The following is a 21,507-nucleotide window of genomic DNA, read 5'->3' on the forward strand; positions in this document are numbered from 1 at the left end:
GTGATGGATGCACCACGAGATCAGTCCACCTCATCAAACGCTTCAGGGTTGGAGCACGTTCAGTTACTTGCGATGGAAATTGTTCTGTGGTATCATGCATTTTAACATCAAACAAATTTCGTGTTTATCATTCCATAACTTTCATATAATGTTTGTTTGTTCACTCAATTGTACGAGAACGTATTCACATGAGTCATGAATTAAAATATTGCATATTTTAAGATTTTTATTTTATTAAAACAACGTTGTAAAATTATCTGAGCCATATTCATTCAACGTTGGGGATCAGGCAATGCATTTAAATGGGATTTTAAGTTTTGTGACAAAGCAAATTAAATGAGATTTCATAACTGAAAACTTCATGCAAAAAAGAAGTGCACACAACTGCTTCCATAAGCAGCACAGCCTTACACAAACAAATTATTGGGAAAGATCGACGCCATCACATTCACGACACATATTACAACACATCCCCTTAAAGTAAACTTATGAATCATTTAATCAATGTAGACAGATGAAAAAATACTGAAAGTCCCTGAGCCTTGAACAAGTTGCTCTCATTCAAGATGATCATGTGGTCGAATTGACAAAAAGAATGCAGCATACCGCCGAAGCAGCCTGTCACTGTCACCACTGCCTGAACTGAGCGCATAATGGTTGGTCCTCTGCATGTAACGCTTCCAGGCCAACTGGATATTAACAGCAGCCCATGTTCTCCAATTAGAGGAATAGTACCTCGCGGTTCGCTTGAGCCTCTCATTGGCGAATTTGTAACGAAAATGATCCGTGATGTAGCGAAGATCTTTGGAGTATAGAGCATATGCTTCAGCCGATTCAATGCAGGTAAATGTTGAAGAAGAAGCAGGAAGTCTGTCCATAAAAGGGCGTCGAAGGCACCAATGTAAAAGCTCGTCCCCAAAGAATCCACCGGGCTCTAGCAGACTCGTAGCCACCATCCCTCTGCTGAGATTTTGGCTGCTTTTTACACGGCCACGCACGATGAACACCATCCGTTGCACAGGGTCTCCCTCTCGTATTATCTGTTGATGGTTCATAAGATCGTGAATGAGACTTTGCACCACATAAATAGTATCGAACAACTCCCATAAATCGACATGGTACATAGGTGTCACAAGCAGTCTCTTCATACCGTTTCGTCTTTGGAGAAAACAAGTGGCTTAACACGGTCGCATATGTTGTCCAAAATGAGATCGTCCAAGCTATCAAACAAGGGCACCTAAAGATCGCCAAAACTCTTCTTTATCTAGGAACTTAACAAGATCTTATATTTTTCCAAATACAAAAAAACTAAAAAGTAGAACCTTTACAATACCTTTTTAACCAGATCAAGACAGAGAAATCGTTTAATGTCCCTCCTAAGTCCATCTGGTAAGTGGGAAATTAAATCCATCTCATCGTCACCATCCAGAGCCGTCAATCTCTGTCTTTCATAACGTCTAACTCTTTGCCTAAGAAGCGCAGGCAATTGCCTTCTCTTCATCCACCATTCCATGTCTCGGCATCTCAGTTGCATCTTTCTCTTCTTTGCCATAACCGCGTGCAGAAACACCTAACACAACCCCAACACGGCACGATGATTTAGTGAAATATCCATCATGGCCAAATTAATGACTAAAAAGAAAATCACCTGAATATTTCCTATCAACAGAGTGAATAACATCAACCCACTAAGTACAGTGCATATACTGAACATTACTTCCAACCTGTTGCTCGTCGGTTCCAAATCATTCCCAAAAGTGCTGCAAACAAATACCAATGAGTCACGAATACATCGGATAGCGGAACGAATTAATTTTCAAGCTATCTTGGTATACCTAAGAGTCATCAATCCCCAGAAAATGGGATAAAGAATCTTGACAGAAACAGAGTTGCTGGATACCACAGGAAGAGCCCATTCATATATCCCATAACGATAAGGCCCATTTACATCCAAGCACAACGGCTTTCTGACCAACACGGTGGTGTTACTCCCACACGGATTCGCCACAGTACCCGACGACAGTAGAAACTGATAACAAACCTCCTCAGAGCAGGATAGAGGTAGATTGCACGAATTGGTTTGGACACAATGATGTTGCAGGCAAGATGCTACACGCTGTATTGCAAGAACATACCAACATCCACCCGCAACCTGTAAATAGATTGAATTAACCACGAGAGACGCATATATTTCAAGAAATTGAGCATGAACGAGTATAGCAGTACTCACATGGGAAGCGATGAAATATGCTAAAAGATTAAGGCCGAAACCCCACCAAATCGTGCCGAAGATGAAGCCTGTCACCTTTTGCATTCTTCTCATTAGATATATGCTGTGATAGACCTTAGGGAGGAACTGGAACAAGAAGATCAGCAAGAGAATTGTCATTATAAGCTTTATCCTCTCCTCTTTGATTAATCTTGGCACCACTAACCAAAAAACAGCCTGCAATAGCACCATGAATATATTAACATCAATGGACGCAGAATTTTGTTGATACATATGATAAAAAAAACATTTTTAAAAAAATATTTGATTTGAGACAACATAAATTTTGGGAAAAAAATTATCTAAGGATGTATTTACAATGACAAGTCTGAAATACATGGATTTTGAATTTATTTTTATTGATAAATAAATTAAATAAACATTCGAAACTCAAGTACATCAACTTTATAATTAGCATATCACAATAGATTTAAAATGAAATCCATATCCTAGTAAATGATTGTGATTTGTATAATAATAGTATAAATAAGTCAGATATTGATTTGAATATTTTATGTTTTAAATCCATGGATTAGTACAAAGTTTTGTAAAGTAATAGAAAAATTAATAATTTATTTGGTTGAACTGAATCTCTCACCTGAGGAATGGGAAGAATCACAAAAACATCAAGCCAGAAACCCCGGAAGGACCGCACGTAGTGAGTGGCGATGGCGCGTGCATCCCAGACTAGCTTCCCACATCCGACAACCAACGACTCCCTGGAGATGTAAGCCAGCCGAAACTGCAGCCACAGGTGGAACAAGTGAACCCCATCGACGCAGGTTCGCAGCAACGTCACAATAATCGCCATACCGCCGTTCATGTACAGACACGGCGAGTCGCCGCGTCCAATGGACAGCGTGTAGAAGAACAGAGGGTCCACCGCCAGCGCCACCCCACGCGCCAACAGGATCACTCGGTTCCATCGCTGCACACCTTTGCTCCGGGGGTCCAACACTCTTCCGAATGCTCTCAGTCGGCCTGCGTCGGGCAGGGTGTTTTGGGCTTTTCTCGGCCGGTTTCTTATCGGGATTAAGGAAGAACCGGCGGAAGCTTCCCACTCCGGCTTGTCCGCTCTGTCGCAGCTGGTGGAGTGGAAAACAGGGGCTCCCAGTTGGGTACTACATGCGTAACATTCACCTGCGCCACCCGATATTTGATTGTCTTCAGCGTCGTCACTGATTCCAGTTTGAACCGAATCTCGCCGGAATATTCCAAACCACCTGCATCCCGAGGAAGACAACACTATATAATTAATTGATCAAAACAAACCCAAATTGAGAAATCTGTAAAAGAAGAAATAAACAATCCTTGAGAGGAAGAAACGGGGGTCTGGATTGTGAGAGGCCATGTTCCGGGGACCGACACCATGGGAGATCAAAGAAAGGTCGTGGGTGTTGCAGAGAGATTGAGAAAAGAAAGTGATAGTACGAGAACTGACGTGGAATATATATCAGCTTTATCGTACGGCTGGCCCCTTACCACCTCTTTGATAGATAAAAATCACATGCAAATAGCAGTAATAAAAAAATTTATTAATCAATATGTTATAATATGTATATCTATATATATATATATATATTTCATTGTATATTATTTATAAATAGATATTTGAAACATAAAATTTCAATAGGATGTTAACATAAAAATATATAAAATTCAATCATCTCTTGATTAATAAATGAATTCAAATTCGAATTGATAACAATTATTTATTTTCAAGTATTTATTCAAACTCTAGTTTATTTAAAAAAATTAAATTCAAATCTAAGCATTAAAGAGAAATAATTTTTGTCTTGAACGGAAATCTAGCAAACAAAATTAGATATATTTTGGAGTAGGAGAGGGCTACCATCTTTGGCATATATGTTTAGTTGAAGTTTCCAGTCACTCCAAAAATAGATAAAAACCGATATAATAGATAATTTTATTCGTACTCGTATTAACCTCTTTTCTTTTTCTTTTTTTTTTGACAATATGATTTTTTTAAAAAAAAAACAATTATCTTTCTAGTATTTCAATACACATGAGAATATTATTTTTAAAAACAAAACACAAAATTCGTCATAATTTTCTTACTCTTTTTTTTTTTAAAAAAAAAAAATAATCAGATTTTCATAACCTACATAGAATCATAACTTTTACTATTTAGACGTCTACTACTGTTATTATTATTAACCGTATGTCTCTAAAAATCGAAGAGCCACTCACTCAATCAATGTCTTTCCACTTGATCGGGTCAGTGATTGCAATATTTGTACCCTACTGATTGCGATATATTCATGTGGCTTGCCTATGCTCATTAATTCCTCGTGATATTCAAAGATTCTCCAACTTAATTATCAGGCATATAATTCAATCTTTTTGCAATCAATCATAAAAATGTTGTCGAATATATGTTTGATTTGTAAAAAAATTCTCCTTAGCCTAATTTCTTTTTTTTTTAAATAAATATTTATATACGCACTTAGTACAAAAAAAATCCTTCAATTTGAGTAAATCAAGAGATTTAAAATCACGAGCGCCACACCAAGGAACGGGGCACGGGCAAGAGAGATCCAAAGAGATTTGATTAATTTGTCAAGTTGGGAGAAAGTATGGGACAAGTGGGTTTCAAATGTGCATAAACCATGTGGTCCTCCTCCGGGTTCCGTACACCACCCTCTTCGTTTTCTTTTGCTGTAATAATCTGTCGGTTTCTGTTTTCACTTTCTCTCTCATTTAATGTAAATATTTTTTTTAATGTAAATATTTTTGTTAACCGATACTATATTATATTAAATTAATGTTTACAGCCCTTCGCTATTTGTTAAAATCGTTTGTGGAATTCCATATATTTTTATTTTCGTGACGGTGTAATTTTATTCATGTATGCACTAAAAATTAATATTATTGATATAATAATAATATTTTTTCACGGATGATCTAAATAAAATATATGTATCATAAAATTGACTTATGAGATTGTTTTATATCGAATTTTTATGAAGTATAAAACCCTTATATAAAAATAAAAGTATTTTATATAATTTCTTTTAAAAAGAAGACACGTTTACCTAATTTTAAGGGGGTTTTACGCTTCGAAGATCATTAATTTAATGTATCGGTTTTTTTGGGTTCTCATAAGGGAACTAAATGTTATTCGACCTAAATTAAAATATAAAATAATTGATTCAAACTCAACATGATAATAGTAATGTTATTAATAAAGCATAAAACCCTCCATGATGTGTTCTAATTTATGATTTTTTTTTTTCCCGTAATAACTGTATTATTTTAATATTTAATATTTTTAGATAAGAGAAATTTGATATTTTTTTAAAAAAAATCAATCAAAAATAAATTTACCTTCCCTTTTTTATTTTCTAATTTATTTTTTTCTTCTAATCTATGCTTTTCATTAATAAATTTTATTTTAATGGATTTTAATATGTTCAAATATTATATCAAACCATACTTTATCTATTATTTCAAAAACCTTAAAATTTTATTTGAAACTATCTCACAAATCAAATTTGTGAGCAACTAGCTGACCCAGCCCAACTCATTAAAAAAATATAATTTTTTTGACAAAAATATTAATTTTCAATATAAATATAAATCATATTAACACATATCACGGACATAGATATGTAAGACCGTATAATCGAAGATCTATTCTTTAAGCATACAATGTGTTGTTGGTGTAACATAATGAGACAGTTGTTTTGAAAATAATAAAGAGTTAGGAAGAAAATAATAATTTTAAAGAAGATTATTAAAATTTATACTTGAATGAAGAAAAATCAATGTTAACAGGAACATTAAAGAAGGAGTGGAATTTAAAATTTTACCCTGGCAAACTTAGTTACTTAGAGGTCAAATAGCCAATTGGGTAAAAGAATAAGAGTAAAACCAGAATTTTAGTGAGAAACCGATCTATCGATATTAGATCCAATAATACGGGAGAAAGCGTAGGTAAAAACGCGGGTGACCTTTGGTTCCATCTCAGCCTCTTACAGGCGACTGCACACTGGACAGAAATTATTGTAGCTAAGCTATTCACCTTCTCGATCTCAACCCCAGTTGATCGGTAAAACAATCTGATTTTCAGTCCCTTTGGATTCATAGTCTCTGTGATGATTTCAGATGTATGTATGTATATGTGTGTGTGATTTATTCTCGTTCTTTTGTTTATTCAGTATGTGGTAAGGTTTGGTTTGTTATGGGGGCCGAAAAGTTCAGTGATTGGTTTTATGTTGCTTGTGATCATTGTTAACTTAATCGGTTGTTTTCAAGTTGAAATTTTGTTTTTGATTTTTCTGTATCTTTGTTAGTGATTCTATTGCTTGTCTCCTCTGAATATGTAAGCTCTGAGTGGTATCAGTTGTTGAAATCAGAGTTTTGTTTAAACAAAGAAAGAGAATGGATCAAGGTTTAAGATCAGTCTGGATACAGCTAAATCAGATTTAATGTTGCATTTGTGAAGAATTTGATCATGTGGGGAGGATCAGAGATGGATATCTTGAAAGGGTAGTGAAAAATAATATCTATTCTATTTCAACAGATCATAAGAAGTCGGATGATTGAAATGTTGTTACCTGTTAAAAGATGAACAAGTGGTTGAGAATTTTTGTAAATGGGAAACTTTCTCAGTATATTCTGCTGTTATCTTCACCAACAAGCTATGGAAAATACTTGGTTTTCGCTCTTCTTATATTTTTAAAATTAAATTAAGTTCTATCTTTCTTTTGTCAAGAAATATATGATCGGAGAAGCTCATAGCTTGTTGGTTGCACTTGGAGTTTATGTCTAATGACCACTCTTATGTTTTGTTATATTAAATTTTTTATTTGATCTCTTACGTACTGGAGTATCTTCTATGAAATGTTCATCTTATAGCGGTCCTGGTTTACATGATGTGGAATTTCACATCCAGTTGTGTAGCTGGAAGTGTAGGGTTGAAGGATTCACCAAATTCCGAACAAGACTCAACAGTTTACTCAGATGATGAAATTACTTCAATGACCAGCGAGGAGGAGGGACTAGAATGCCCAATATGCTGGGAATTTTATCTCTTACGTACTGGAGTATCTTCTGTGAAATGTTCATCTTATAGTGGTCCTGGTTTACATGATGTGGAATTTCACATCCACTTGTGTAGCTGGAAGTGTAGGGCTGAAGGATTCACCAAATCCCGGACAAGACTCAACAGTTTACTCAGATGATGAAGTTACTTCAATGACCAGCGAGGAGGAGGGACTAGAATGCCCAACATGCTGGGAATTTTTTAATCTTGTCGAAAACATTCCCTATGTTTTGTGGTGTGGACATACATTGTGTAAGAACTGCATCCTAGAACTACAATGGGCTGTTGTGAAATGTCCTACTTTACCTCTTCAGCTGCCACTCTTTATATCTTGCCCCTGGTGCAATCTTTTATTACTGCGCCTGGTTTATTGGGGGAACCTGAAATTTCCTCGTAAAAACTTCTTTCTTCTTTCGATGCTCGAGAGCATGAATGGCGACAGAGTGAAATCTCATTCCACCGTCTGTTGGGATCATCGAGTAGTTTGGCCGTTAAACACAAAACACCCAAGAGGCCAAACGGTCAATAACCTTAGGAGGGTCCCCCTCATTCATCATTCTCATTTATCAGAATCAAATCATGACGACCATCAAGTCAACAATTATCTCGCCATTGAGAGAGTGCATTCCACTCTTAGAAAGTCCCTCGTCTTCTTCGTTCATTTGACATCCAAGTTTCCATTGGTCTTTATTTTTCTTCTCATCAGTTTCTATGCAATACCTGCCAGTGCAGCCATCTTGGCCCTGTACATACTCATCACAATTACCTTTGCTCTCCCATCTTTTCTCATTCTGTACTTCGCTAATCCCAGTTTGGATTGGTTAGTGAGGGAGATCATCACATGATGTTCTGCCTCTCTGCATTTGTCACCAATATGTGTACCTTCAGTGTAATGTGCCCTACACAATCTGACTATTTAACTGCTACATCATCTGCAAGAAGCCGACAAATTCAAAGTACAAGTCGAGAATCTATGTAAGGTTTAGTATCCGTCTCCGGATTGTAGTACTAGTTGGAATCACTGTGTTGTTACTTCAGTTCTGGTGCTCTGCCAATGAGTGTTGTTTCCTGTATATCTTGCTGTCTGTAGCGAAAACGTGTTGGCTGAGAGCAAACGTTCGAAGTCGATCGTGGTGGGTTTAGTAATGAAGAACACAACTTTATATTTTGCCTTCTTATATGTGATGTAGATTTTAATGGAATTTTTTTGCAAATATCTTGCCATTTACGTTGGACGTTGGAAATACTTTTATTTTCTAATACAAATAAATTTATTATATAATTTTTTTTCGGCAAAAGGATATTTTCATATTTACTTGTGGGTTCATTTTTTATATTCATTCGTTATAAGCAAACAATTACTTTTTACAGTATTATTTCACATTCTCTGTACAATCTTCATGCCGAGACAAGTTATTATATGTTTAAAATACTCATATAATATGTGAGTTCCAAACCTAAAAACTCCAATATATCTGGACATAACATTATATCTAAGTCACTCTAGAAGGGTAAATAACAATGATCAAATGATCAAATATATTTGTTTATAAAATAAACAAATATTAAACTTTGCGTCCAGGAGTTTATTTGTTTATATATAATATATATATATATATATATATATATATATATATATATATTTAAGGACTTTCGATTGCCCACAAAAATTAACGACGACTCTCATAAAATTGTAATAATAAGAAAAATCACATTCAACCAGGACAGTCCACGTGTAGTGACATACACCTCGGATCTATGGAGTATACATTTCAATTTCGTATCTTCGACTCGGACTGTCAAGTGGTTTTTGTTCGGTCGGTAAGATGGCAGCGGCCATTGTCGTTCCTTTACCAAAATCTTCAATTTTGCAGAACCCATCTGTTTCTAGGAAGCTAGATTCTTGTGTCCTAAGTGGGTCTCCGTTGAAGGGTATCTGCTATCAAGTGAAACCCAAAAGGAGGAGGAGGAGAGTGAGTTCGGTGGTTGCCGCCGCCGAAAGCGGTGGTGATGCTGGTGGCGGAGGAATGTTTTATTTCAACATCACCGGGTTTCCATTCCCCCTTGGTCCTTTTTTTAACCGCAGTACTGTTAGATATGAGGTCAGTATAAACGTCAGTATTACTTTGTGTTGTTATCTTGACAAGGCTTTTTTTTTCCTTCTGTTTTTTGGGTGATTTTTATCCTGGTTTGATGGAGTATACTTCTTGTAAAATATTTGCTACCATTTTCTGAATACATATTGACCCATAGTTTAAAATACTTGGATATTACTAAGCATGGGGATTCTTGGCTTTGGACTGAAATAGCAATGATGCCCCTTAAGTTGGGATTACCCGGCAAAATTTCCGAATTTGGTGAAAAATTAAGCTTGTCGAGGCTATCTATTAGTCAAAAAGGATCTTACGCGTAGTAAATCATGAAAATATTCGGAATTGTGGATCAAAATTGATTCCATTTATACCAAGATGTCATGTAAATAATTCCCCACCCCAGCCTATGAGAATTTACTTGTTGCATCTTATAAGGACAGGGACGAACCAAACGGAGGCTGAAAGATTCTGAAGTTTCATGCGTGATTGTCCGAGAACTTCATATTTTACCCACCAAATATATTTGATCGTCTTTCTTGGTTCATTTAACCCCCCTCTCTGTCAGAATCCTATGTCCACCTCTGCATAAAGATCACTCATATCTTTTTTTTTTTTTTGTTACTGCGATGGTGTTAAATCTTATGCCGAGCAGGATAAGAGGTGGTTCTTTCAGATTTACATATCTTCTTATGATTTGGAAATGCCCACGTCCTTGACATTCTCAATGAATGAAAAAACAACAAAACTTTTGTAGAGCTATGACTTATGAGGCTTAGCTGCAAGACTGCATTATCAGTTTTTAAATGTATTTTTGAACTTATACAATTGTTAGAATTTCAGGCAGTGAAAGATAGCATATGGCTTTTCGAACAAGAGCAAGCACTTGGTTTCAGCAGTGTCTCAACAAATATTCGAATGACTGTTATAAAGTTGAAGTCTGGGGGATTGTGGGTGCATGCCCCGATTGCTCCAACCAAAGAATGCATCCAGGTCATTAGTGTTTGCTCGATTGTCTATTTTTGAAAAACTAAATGTATATTCATTCGGTCATATTGGTGTATTTTGATATCAATTTACTTGACCTTTTTTTTAATGTGTTGTGAAATGAACCATTTCTTGCAAATTTTTTCCTCAGGCAAGCAAAGATCACTAACCTTTTTCTGTCGTTTATGCAGCTTGTAAAAGAATTAGGGGCTCCTGTTGAGTATATAGTTCTGCCTACATTTGCTTATGAGCACAAAATATTTGTTGGCCCATTTTCTAGAAAGTTCCCTCGGGCTCAGGTATGGGTAGCTCCCAGGCAATGGAGCTGGCCTCTTAACTTGCCCCTTGAGTTTTTTGGGATTTTTGGTTCCAAAACATTATTAGACGAGGACTTATCAACCCCATGGGCTGATGATATTGAACAAAAAACACTGAGCTCTCCTGAAGTTGGTATGCATTTTCTCCTATGTACACTAGAATTCAAAGTCGTGCTTTACATTTGCTCGACTTTACAAAACGGAAGCTTAGTTAACTTGTTTATGAAATATTTCAGGAATTGGACCTTATGTTGAGGTGGCATTCTATCACAAGCGCACACGTACACTTCTAGTGACGGATGCCGTGATTTATGTCCCTAGGCAGCCTCCTGAATGTATCAGCAAGGAGTCGTTATTGTCATCTGCAAAGAATGGTTTGGCCGTAAAACTTCTTAGTAAAGGGAAAGAAGTCCCTGAAGAACCAGTTATTGATAACAAAAGGAACCAACAAAAGGGTGAGTGATTATATGCTGATATTTATAAACATGAACTCTAATAGCATATTATGATACTCTTGGTGGAACACTTCGTTTTTGGACACAGGTTGGGAGAGAATGGTTCTGCAGATCTTGTTTCTCGGTCCCTCGAATCTGTTGGAGCCAAATGGTAGCTTTACTCAAATGTCACAGAAGCTAATCGTCTCTCCCATTGTAAAAACTTTGGTTTTCAACAAAGTTCCCGAAAAGGCAAGTCAATTATCGGTCTATAATAAGCTGAAATGTACTCATCCCTCTCACATGCCTGTTATTTTCTCAAATTTCAGGTGAGAGATTGGATCAACCGAATCGTGCGGGACTGGAGGTTCAAGAGAATAATCCCTGCACATTTTGCTGCTCCAATCAACGCAACCAGATTGGATTTGTTAGCTGCGTTTGCATTTCTTGACGAACTTTTAGGTGAACGCAAAGTTACACTTCCTTCACTATCCCTCCTTTTCACTTCTCTTTTGGGAAAGGCAGCTAGCTATTTCCCTCCAGATGACATGAGAACCTTATCATCACTTGATCAGTTCTTGGTCTCCGTAGGAGTTGTTAAGAAGACTGTATCGGGCCGTAAGCAACGATCAAATACCCGTCCCAATTCCTGGTATATCTCTTAGTTAGATTTAGTATACTTCATAGGACAATAAATAATGGTTTATAATATATGATTCTTGTGTTACATGGTCTTTTGTTTTACCTGTTTTCAGCTAATTCAAACTCTCATGCTTATTTTAGTATGTTGCCAACAATCAAATGCACACGTTAGAACTTTGTCTTGTGAGATATTCTTGGATCAAATGCTTATTTTTACATCTTGATAAATCTTCTCTCAAAGTAAATATCGATATACTAATATTAAAACAAGAAGGTGGCTACCCACTAATCCTAACCTTTACAAGTCTCACCTACCAGGTCTAATTTCTTCTTCAAAATAAATATTAATAGGCAAAAACTTGTGTGAGACGGTCTCACGGGTCGTATTTTGTGAGATGTTTATCTTATTTGGGTCATCCATGAAAAAATATTACTTTTTATGTTAAGAATATTACTTTTTATTGTGAATATCGATAGGGTTGATCCGTCATAAAAATTCATGAGACCGTCTCACAAGAGACCTACTCATATTAATATACTAAATGTTGAATTTGGTGGGTCCAAATACATTTTTCTACCTATTAATCAAATCATAATAATTGAAAGATAATTTAAATAGGAAACTCGAATGGATTCTATAAATATTGGATGATCAAATCAAATGAATAAAATTAAATATATCGTGGGATAATTAATACTGTTTTTGAGTGATAAACTGATAACGAGGTGACTCTTTAAAGATAAACAATACGATTTGTTGGCTTGAATAACTACCAAATTAGACTATTGGTTCTTTATTGTTGCAACTAATGCTGTAAAATATTTACAATGTGGCCCCTATAGAATTTAATATTTACCATTCAAGTTCTCAACAAATCCCAGGCCATACGGCCGGTGGCATCACGCCCCAGAAGGAGATGTAAAAATAACAATACAATATGTGGATATATGAAACTAATTGTTTAAAAATTATATCATAGATAATATTAGTATTTAGTTTTTATTTTTAAGAAAAGGGGTTGAAATTAATCTATATATCAAATGTCTCTATTACATAATTTTATGTGTTTAGATATATTAAAAAATTTACGGTTCTGGTTTCGATCCCTTTGAAAACCAGAGCCAATTGTTAAGTCCAAAAAAATTAGTTTTGATTCAAAATTTTAGGATTCGGTTCCCATTTTGGTTTTATGGTTACTAAGAACCATGATCTGGTATTCACAAAAACTTTTGTGAGACGATATTACTAATCAATTTTGTGAGAATGATCTACTATTTAAGTCACTTATATAATTTTTATGTCAAAAATATTAATTATTATTGTATATATGAGCAGCGTTGAGCGCAAGAGAGCTACTAATTTATTATTATATATATTATCTTTCCACTTTCATGTGTCATGATTTTGATATTTAAAGCGAAATCTTCTTTAATAGTTGGTTTTGATCTTTTTTACTTGATACATATTTCAGTGTTTGTTGTATAACTTTACTAAATGTTTTTTAAATTTAATTTGTCATCCAATTGAGAAATATCCAAAGGGGTCACTCACAAGTCCACATTTTAGAAATCTACCATTAATATAATATTTTTCCGGAAAAAAACCCTTTCTTATAATAAAACAGATATTTGAAATTGGAAAAATCTTCAAAAGAAATCGAGAAAATATTTTTAGAATTTAGAAAATATGGTTTTTGGATTTATTTTTTAATTTTTTATTAAACCAAAAAACAAAAAACTATCCACTAAAAAAGGACAAATCACACGGGCCGCCGCCAACCTTACTCTCCACCGAAGATTTTTTAACTAACAAAACGCGCAAACTTTCGTATATAGCTCCCCCTTTCAAATTCCCACAATTGTTCAAAACTACAAGCGTTGCTTGCACGATCTCTCTCTCTCTTTCTCTTTAAGAAAAACTTTGAAAATGGAAAATAAAGTTTATAAAAGATTAAAGTAACTGAATTCCGAGGTGGGCTTCTCTTCATGTTTCTGATTCTAACCCCTTTCTTTAATATCTTTCAGACAGATTCATTCTTTCTTGACGCTTTTGTTGTTGGCTTTGTGGGGAAGCTGTGAGGAAAAAAGGCTTTCAAAAGAAGGGAAGGGGAAAGGTATGCGTAATTTGAAAGAATTGTTTTTTGGTGTAAATTGTGGGTTGTTTCTTTTGGGACAGGGATGGTGGGCTTTTTCTTTCACTTTTTGACGCGTTTTTAGTTTTTTGCGCCTTGATCTGTAAATGATGTGTTCATAGACTTGATTTTGATTTATTGAGGAAAAAGGTATGGTTTTTGTTATGTTTCGACTTATTCGAGTGCATATTTAGATTGGATCATCAAAAGGTCGTGAAATACTTGTGAATGGTGAGGTTGAATATGGTGATGTGAAGATTCTTTTTTATGGGATAAAGAATTTCTTGCAATACAGATCAAACTCTTGATTTGGTGTTTATTGAAGCCTGTAAAAAAAAAATCCTTTTTTCTTTCATTATACTTTGACTGAATAAAGTTGTTTGACATGGCTGGAAGAATTATGGGAAGAAGAAGGAATTTACGAATCATTTCATTCGGATACTGTTTCTTTCATTTGCGAGAATGATCTTTTGTGGCTGGGAAGGGTATAATTAGGAACGGTCATGTACTGTAACTTTCGTGTTCGCCTTCTCTTTGAATTGAGATAGAGTTATGGGTATTATGATTTATTTATTATGTGTTTGCCTGATGATTTGTTGCAAGTATTGATATCCTGTATGGAACTTTTGTGTTCAGGATATTGGATTTTCTTTTTTTCATTCGTCATCCATTTTCATGGCTGAACAAAGAACTGATCCATCGGTAACTCCTAAAAAGAATGAAGTGGTTCCTCGTTATCTCAGACCTTCCTCTGGTTCTTGCCATGATCTCTGTAAATACGGCAGAAAGCATGTCTTTGAAGAGAAGCCTTGGAAATCTTCACGAAAAAGAATGGGAAAACCTTCACATAGTGAGCTTGCTCCTGTAGAGATTATCATTTCGGGCGAGCCAAAGAAGGAAAAGCTTTTGAAACACAAGCTGTCTATAGATACTAACAAGCTTTCACTTAACCAGAAGCTTTCTCCTGGTATCAAATCCTTATCTCCAAAACCCAAGATATCCTTGGTTGCTAAAACTCATTCCCCAATACCAAATGCTTCATCTGGAGATAATAAAAAGTTGCCGAAATTTAAATCTTCATTTGTTAGAAAATCATTTTCACCTGATCCCCCTGAAGTTATCAAGCGGGAAATATTACCTCCATCAAAACAAGTTGAACTTCCAGTTCAAGAAGTTTCCTTGACTGATACGAAACCATCAAGAACTGAGAAGAGGACAGGTTATCAATCTGATAAGCGGCCCCCTTCTCTGAGGTCAAAACTAGTTAAGGTTAAGGTACCATTATCTTCTGGTGAGAATTCGGATGGGAAGGGGAGACGGAATGGTGATGTCGAAACTGGCAGAAAGATGACAGACTTGAAAGCTTCAGCTAAAAAGGCTTTAAAATCTTCGGCTGCTCCTTTCTCTCCTAAAGTTACTCGTAATAAGAAAGCGTCCGTTATAACCAGAAAAACCAGAAGCTTAAAGTTGGCGTCTCCTATGAAGGATCAAAATAGGTTACTCAGGGTTGAGACAGAGACATCTGACAATGAGAATGTGCCTGAGAAAACCTTGCATGTCATTGAAACAGGAACTCGGAGTGATTCCTTGGATTCCATCTCAGATGACCTGTCTCGTGGAAAGTCTCCATCTTTGTTGTCTCGTGAGAAACATGACGATGAGAGTGATCACAATAGCGGTGACGCATATGAACTTGTCTTGTCTGACAATGGACCTGCGAAGAATGAAGAAGTGGAATCTGTGACAGAAAATGGCAAGAAGACTCTGACAAAGAATAGGGTGATACTTTCAGAAGATAAATATCGCTCACCAGTGAAGCTAAAGTTCCGAAGTGGAAAGGTAGTGGACCTTATGTCAGACAATAACAATCCCAGGAGACTTAAATTTCGAAAACGGAACATTGTGGGGGCAGCAAACAGCAAGGCTGATGTTAGCTCAAGAACTTATAAAAAGACTGGAGACGATGGTGCAACTGATGCAAAGCTGTCCTCTGAGAAGGTTGTCTTAAAGCACCAAGATGTGCAGGGCAAGAAAGATGATCAACTTTTATTCAATAATGTAATCGAAGAAACCGCGAGCAAACTTGTTAAAAGCAGGAAAAGCAAAGTTAAGGCCTTGGTGGGCGCTTTTGAAACTGTGATCTCTCTCCAAGAAAGGATACCTTCTTCACACCCTGTGAGTTAAAAGTGGCGAATAACAATAACTTTCATTGTGTTTCGGACTGTATAGACTAGTTTTGGGAGAATAATAAGACGCGAGGAACTGCTTTTGCAGGACTCTAGCACTGTAAATATACACGAGTATATTTGTTGAAGCGAGGTTAGAAATAGGAAATCGGGGAGGTCTGATTCCTTCTTGTGCTCGCTTCGTACCCGGTGCTTAGAAGGTTTGTTGTTTGTGTTTTCTTGAATTTTAGAGTGATGGAAGAGAGGCATGAGAACAACAAAATTTGTATGTATTCATGCTGTGTTACATTCTTTGTAAAATTGGTGTATACTTGTTTTGGGATTGACAATGTTGGTTTTCCGGATGATTTAAAATGTGTTCCTGTCTTCAATTCATTGATATGTACTTGTCTTTTTACATGTATTCTTGTGATTTTTTTTAATGCACAATAACCTGATAATTCTCAAACTTTTTGTTGTAAAATCACTCCCTAGCTTTATATTCTTTATTTTTCTTTTGATGACTTAAAGATCTCATGGCCGCTACTTTTTAGTGCATATTAAGTAAACCCCCGAAAATATTATAGGACTATAATACGAATCATGTTAATAAAGTAAATTGTACTATAGACAAATCTTACGCAATTGACTCACCCGATAATGTATTGTAAAGAGAATCGAACTCATAACAATTATTCAAGTAATAATTTATAGCATCAACTCGGACACCATTTGACATTATATTCTCTGTCTTGAGTGACAATATGATATATTTAGTATATAAAATTTGAGTTTGGTCAATGAAAATGATGATACCGGTTTTAAAAATAGATAAAAATACATTATTGTTTGGTTTAATTTCGATGTTGGCTTAAGGCAGTGCTCTAAGCCAGCCAATGAGCCACATGTGTCATATATTTAATTGTTATTTTTGAATTGTTTTTATTCTGTAAGAAACCATGGTTGGTCTACTAACTTGGTCAGATCTCAAATTCAAAACACGCTCCAATTCTGAATCACGATTTTTTTCCTGTAAAATCTCCATTCCATCTTCTCGACACCGTGTCCGTTCCATCCCCCACACAGTCGTCGACGTCGATTCCATCCATTGGAAATTCTGCTGAATCATGTCGGCATTTTCTCGTGGGATATTTTCGTTGGTGCTTTCATTTTCTATGTGGTTAACTTGTACATACATATAAGAATTTTATTTTTGATTTGTAGTTCTTGTTACAAATAACTCATAGTTTTTGCTTCCAAAAACTCGAGTGCAGCGCGCAACGATACTTCAATTCAATCCTCACTACAACAAGATGCCCAAAATTATTACCCTTATTCTAAATATATTCCGTGTAGGATTGTAAACGAATCGGGTCGGCTCGATAAATATTTGATTTGTATTCGAATTTATCAAACTCTAAAATATTCGAACTTTTTTCGAGTCGATCTTAAGCCTAAGTTATTTTGATTTACGAGCGGCTTGCGAACATTAATATTTTATTAATATAATATCAATTATTTATATATTTCGAGATTTCGAACATTCATTCTCGAACCTTACTATCCAAACAAGAGTTTAAATAGCTCACAAATATGTTTGAATATTTTGAGTCGAATTCGAATTTCTTTTCGAGCCAAACTCGAGTAAGTTGAGTTTGAAACCTAAATCAACCGTAAGTTGGTTTGAAACAAAAGATTAGTCGCCACAACATATCTAACCATCATCATAGAGACTAAATGTTGTTTTATCTCATCAACCTTTAATACATGATCTTGATTTTCATTTGCATCTTTCAATTTACCAACTTGCCTAAAAATTCCTAGTGCATGTGTGCCATGTTAGAAGACGATGCACATTGCTTCATCATATATGCCTCATAAGCTCTTAATGTTTTCTCCCTAATGTTAATCGATACGTGGGAAAGATAGTATCTTAACTTAAGCTATTTTTTCATGGTTGTTTAATAAAAAAATTTAAAATATATTATAAAATATAATCAAATCCAGCATGTTCAATCTATTAAAGTTTGGATATATGTCAAATCGTGTATGGACTTGAAGTATTAATGGGTTGCATGGGCTATGGATTCGAAAATTTAACGGGTGGACCCCGTAGCCATTCCAAACGTACGAGATTTAAAATTATTCGTCTGTGTTTTACTCTTAAGTGACAGCCGTTGAGGATATCATTTACCACAAAATTGAGGAGTATTTTATATTTTCTTGTGTTTCCAGATCGTTACTTCAAAGAAGCCCCTTTCTTGACGCAATACTTTACTAGGCAAAATCTCTACGCCTACTTTCGACCACAAATTTGATATAATTTTTTTTTCACATTATTGGCTGAAATCGTTTCTTGGAAATGGTTAAAATATCGATCGTTTCGTGAATCGTGCGTGTGGATTGGTGATGTCTCAGATTCCATTACATGCAAATCCCTAAAATCTTGGTTTCTTGTCCATGCAGCTGAGATTTGGGGACAGTTGCTGAAAGTAGTTTGATTTCCAACTGAGGTTTGGATTTGTGGTCGTGATTGTACGATCTAGTTAATTAATTGACTAAATTTTCTTGAAATCAAGGTCTTGTTTTCAGGAAAACAAGTTTGCAAGCATTACGTGTTCTGCAATTTTATACTTATTGGGATGATTTTTTAGTGATGGTTCATCGTGATTTTCCGAAACTTGAAGAGGGTTTTAGTTTTTTGTAGCTTAGGTTTGTGATTGGGAGCTGAATCGTACTGCAATATATGGGAGGTTCTCTTAAATCTTTCGCTTTAGTTTGATGAAATATATTATTTCTCAACTTTTACAAATCCACATGATTATGTTGTATTAGAGTTTTCATGGATGCCTTGTACAAATTACAAAATTTCATGTGTTAAGTTTCTCACCATTTTGTTGTCCCGTATTTTGTAACCAATATTTTCTTTAACTGCTGGTTGCACGTTGTGGAGTGTGATTTGATATTATTTTCTGGTTTGTGGTTGGTTATGTATTTAGTAGCATTGTGACTCTTGCGGGAAATTTCCAATTCTTATATTTTTGCCGTTATATATACGCATTTGGTGTCAATCAATATAAAGATTGTTATGTCCACTTTCCACTTTGTTCCTTGAAAATGTTTGCCGTCATGTTTGGGACTGACTGACTTTAAAAATTGGTTGTGTCACCTTCATCGGAGATAAATTCTGAAGAGATGGGACTTTCATGGTGTTGGATCTTGCTTCATGATTTACTTGCAGTCGTTCTTATGTGTAATGGTTCGAGGAATTCTTTTTTCCCATCCCGGATGTTTATTTATTAGTCATGCATAAGTTCAAGGGGCTCGGGATTTCTTGGGGTGGGAGCTAAACAGGGAGAGGGGAACGGCTCATTAAAATTTGGAGGGTGGAACTTGAATTTTTAAAAAATAAACTTAAACATTTCAATTTTCATTGTGGTTCGCCCTTCACCTGTTATATTCTCCAACTCCCTTCACCTGTTATATTCTCCAACTCATTCGTTTACATTTAAGATGTCTCTGCTGTTAGTTGTTGTCAGTTGTACTAGACTTTATTAATCATCTTCTCTTGTTTTATACTTGTGGGATGATGTAATCCTACCAATGGAAATTTGTATGTTTTACCACTTACAAAGTTATCTGTATGGGTTACATTCCGATTTGCTGTGTTGAGATATCTGTTATTCTTTCTGTCCCTATTACCAGGAGAGGATTATGTATCTCACAAAGCAATTGCGCTGCTTACATTCATCATCTTGTGCTTGCACGAAAGGGCATCTTAGCGAAGAAGTCATATTCCTAGTTTTCAATCAGTTGAATTGGAACCCAAAATTGATTGCAGCACTCTCTTGTGCTTGTAAATGGTTTGATGATCTAGCTAAACGTGTTCTTTGGAAAGAGTTCTGTAAGACACGAGCCCCAAAGATGATGATTGATTTGCAGTCTAGGGGAAGTCATAGTGTGGATGGTAACTGGAGGGCACTTGGCAAGCTACTTGTGTACTGTTTCGGGTGTGAAAAAGATGGTTTGTTCAATAATATTCAAATCCCTGGCCATTTTGTCTACAGAACACGATTCTCGAGAACATCTGGAAAGAGCTTCCTATTACCACAATGTCGGACAGATGTTTTATATGTCTCCGATCCTTGCGAACATCTAGACCAAGGGGACGAAGGGGACATTGGTTTTTTTCGTGGGATATTTAAATCTTTTGCATCATCGAAGGTTAGGAAAATGCTGATTCAGAGGGTCGCTCCTCTTCATCCAACTGAGGTGTGTCCCTATTGCAAGGCTAAGCTATGGAACATGCTGGCGGCTAATATGATACCACCGAGTGCTACTTGTCGATTGGGCGCATATGAAGACAGCATTGAGTATTATGTATGCCTTAATGGGCATGTTCTTGGGATTTGTACACTCTTGCCCTTATCGGATACAGATGAACCGTCGGAGGAATGAATGCTGCCATAAACCAGGTATTTAGCACCATTGTTTGATCCATTCAACTGAATTGGTTTTATTCTTTTCTGCCTTTTGGCTTGATGTGATGTATTTTATTTGCTAGGAACATGTTGATTCATCTGTATTCTTGAAACTTGGCCAATGCTATGAAGAGTTGTGTGATCCAGATATCGGAGCCCATTCATCGAGACTAACTGTGTTGATTAAGTTCCAAACACCATCAATGTTACTGCCTTGTAATCTTTTCCTTCCCATCCGTGGTGTTTAAGTTTCTACAAACCTTTACCTTTTTGTAACATTACGTGATCTTCCAAAATGTATCAGATTTGAGGAATGATTTGGGGCATTATTTCAAGTTCTGCTAACGTAGATGAATGTTTATATAATGAACTTGTAAATCACTACGCTAATTAAGAGACCAACCCAGAACAAAAGCTAGAGTGAATATAAAATCATAGAATTTGATTAAAGAATCATCTGCATATCTATTTTGTTTTGCACGAGTGATACATAACAAATAGCAACAAATAGCCTATCATATTCCCTAACTCTTAATGACAACCTGATGACCCACTATAATCACCGCAATGATGAAATGTCGTAAAAATTGGGAACCGGCAACAAAATCTGAATGGAAAACAAATACAAAATTAAAAGAAAAGAGTCGTATCCACGGCCAATGGGGCCAGAGTGGGAACCTCACATAGGATCTGCACATCAGCTATGTCCTTCCATGCATCAATCATAATGTGCTGTTATTCCCTTCCGAGCAGGTGCAGGGGTTTCACCATCATGGAGGTCAAACTAATGTACTTGTCTAATAAACACTAGAAGGAATGAGAATCCCAATATCGCTGAACAGTTTCCCTTTCATAGGCCTTCGAGCACAAAATGCAAATCAAGATTATGTTCTCCGCTATGAACAGACACAAGTTTTTCATT

The 21,507-nt window shown here is 35.9% G+C and overlaps 5 protein-coding genes across 10 annotated transcripts; 4 read left to right on the top strand and 1 right to left on the bottom strand.

Moving 5' to 3' along the window:
- Positions 1-325: 325 nt before the first annotated feature.
- Positions 326-3,531, bottom strand: LOC142547354 (cyclic nucleotide-gated ion channel 2-like). Its single transcript, XM_075655647.1, has 7 exons — positions 2,868-3,531; positions 2,231-2,446; positions 1,836-2,152; positions 1,649-1,760; positions 1,334-1,570; positions 1,151-1,237; positions 326-1,040 (listed from the first exon to the last, which is right to left on the bottom strand). Exons 1-7 carry the CDS (start codon positions 3,090-3,092, stop codon positions 558-560), a joined length of 1,677 nt encoding a protein of 558 aa, XP_075511762.1. The 5' UTR covers positions 3,093-3,531; the 3' UTR covers positions 326-557.
- A 2,627-nt stretch (positions 3,532-6,158) lies between these two features.
- LOC142547430 (uncharacterized) lies at positions 6,159-8,502 on the top strand. 5 transcript variants are annotated; one of them, XM_075656054.1, is made up of 2 exons: positions 6,159-6,341; positions 7,368-8,502. In XM_075656054.1, the coding sequence occupies exon 2, from the start codon at positions 7,382-7,384 to the stop codon at positions 8,180-8,182; it is 801 nt and encodes a 266-aa protein (XP_075512169.1). In that variant the 5' UTR covers positions 6,159-6,341; positions 7,368-7,381; the 3' UTR covers positions 8,183-8,502. The 5 variants fall into 5 exon arrangements, with proteins under 5 accessions (XP_075512169.1, XP_075511878.1, XP_075512027.1 ...); XM_075655763.1 differs by having other exon boundaries at positions 6,160-6,341; positions 6,620-8,502; XM_075655912.1 differs by having other exon boundaries at positions 6,160-6,341; positions 7,151-8,502.
- Positions 8,503-9,084: 582 nt separating this feature from the next.
- On the top strand, positions 9,085-11,892 carry LOC142547717 (uncharacterized). Its single transcript, XM_075656169.1, has 6 exons — positions 9,085-9,439; positions 10,271-10,420; positions 10,606-10,864; positions 10,968-11,186; positions 11,275-11,417; positions 11,495-11,892. Exons 1-6 carry the CDS (start codon positions 9,164-9,166, stop codon positions 11,828-11,830), a joined length of 1,383 nt encoding a protein of 460 aa, XP_075512284.1. The 5' UTR covers positions 9,085-9,163; the 3' UTR covers positions 11,831-11,892.
- Positions 11,893-13,632: 1,740 nt separating this feature from the next.
- Positions 13,633-16,504, top strand: LOC142547785 (uncharacterized). Its single transcript, XM_075656278.1, has 3 exons — positions 13,633-13,779; positions 13,833-13,921; positions 14,576-16,504. Exon 3 carries the CDS (start codon positions 14,615-14,617, stop codon positions 16,121-16,123), a length of 1,509 nt encoding a protein of 502 aa, XP_075512393.1. The 5' UTR covers positions 13,633-13,779; positions 13,833-13,921; positions 14,576-14,614; the 3' UTR covers positions 16,124-16,504.
- Positions 16,505-18,326: 1,822 nt separating this feature from the next.
- LOC142547999 (EID1-like F-box protein 2) lies at positions 18,327-20,914 on the top strand. Of its 2 annotated transcripts, none has more exons than XM_075656451.1 (3): positions 18,327-18,857; positions 19,810-20,579; positions 20,669-20,914. In XM_075656451.1, exon 2 carries the CDS (start codon positions 19,819-19,821, stop codon positions 20,560-20,562), a length of 744 nt encoding a protein of 247 aa, XP_075512566.1. In that variant the 5' UTR covers positions 18,327-18,857; positions 19,810-19,818; the 3' UTR covers positions 20,563-20,579; positions 20,669-20,914. The 2 variants fall into 2 exon arrangements, with proteins under 2 accessions (XP_075512566.1, XP_075512518.1); XM_075656403.1 differs by having other exon boundaries at positions 18,328-18,617.
- The last annotated feature ends 593 nt before the right edge of the window (positions 20,915-21,507 follow it).

The sequence above is a fragment of the Primulina tabacum genome, chromosome 1 (genome assembly GCF_025594145.1).
Source record: "Primulina tabacum isolate GXHZ01 chromosome 1, ASM2559414v2, whole genome shotgun sequence".
Classification (NCBI taxonomy): domain Eukaryota; kingdom Viridiplantae; phylum Streptophyta; class Magnoliopsida; order Lamiales; family Gesneriaceae; genus Primulina; species Primulina tabacum.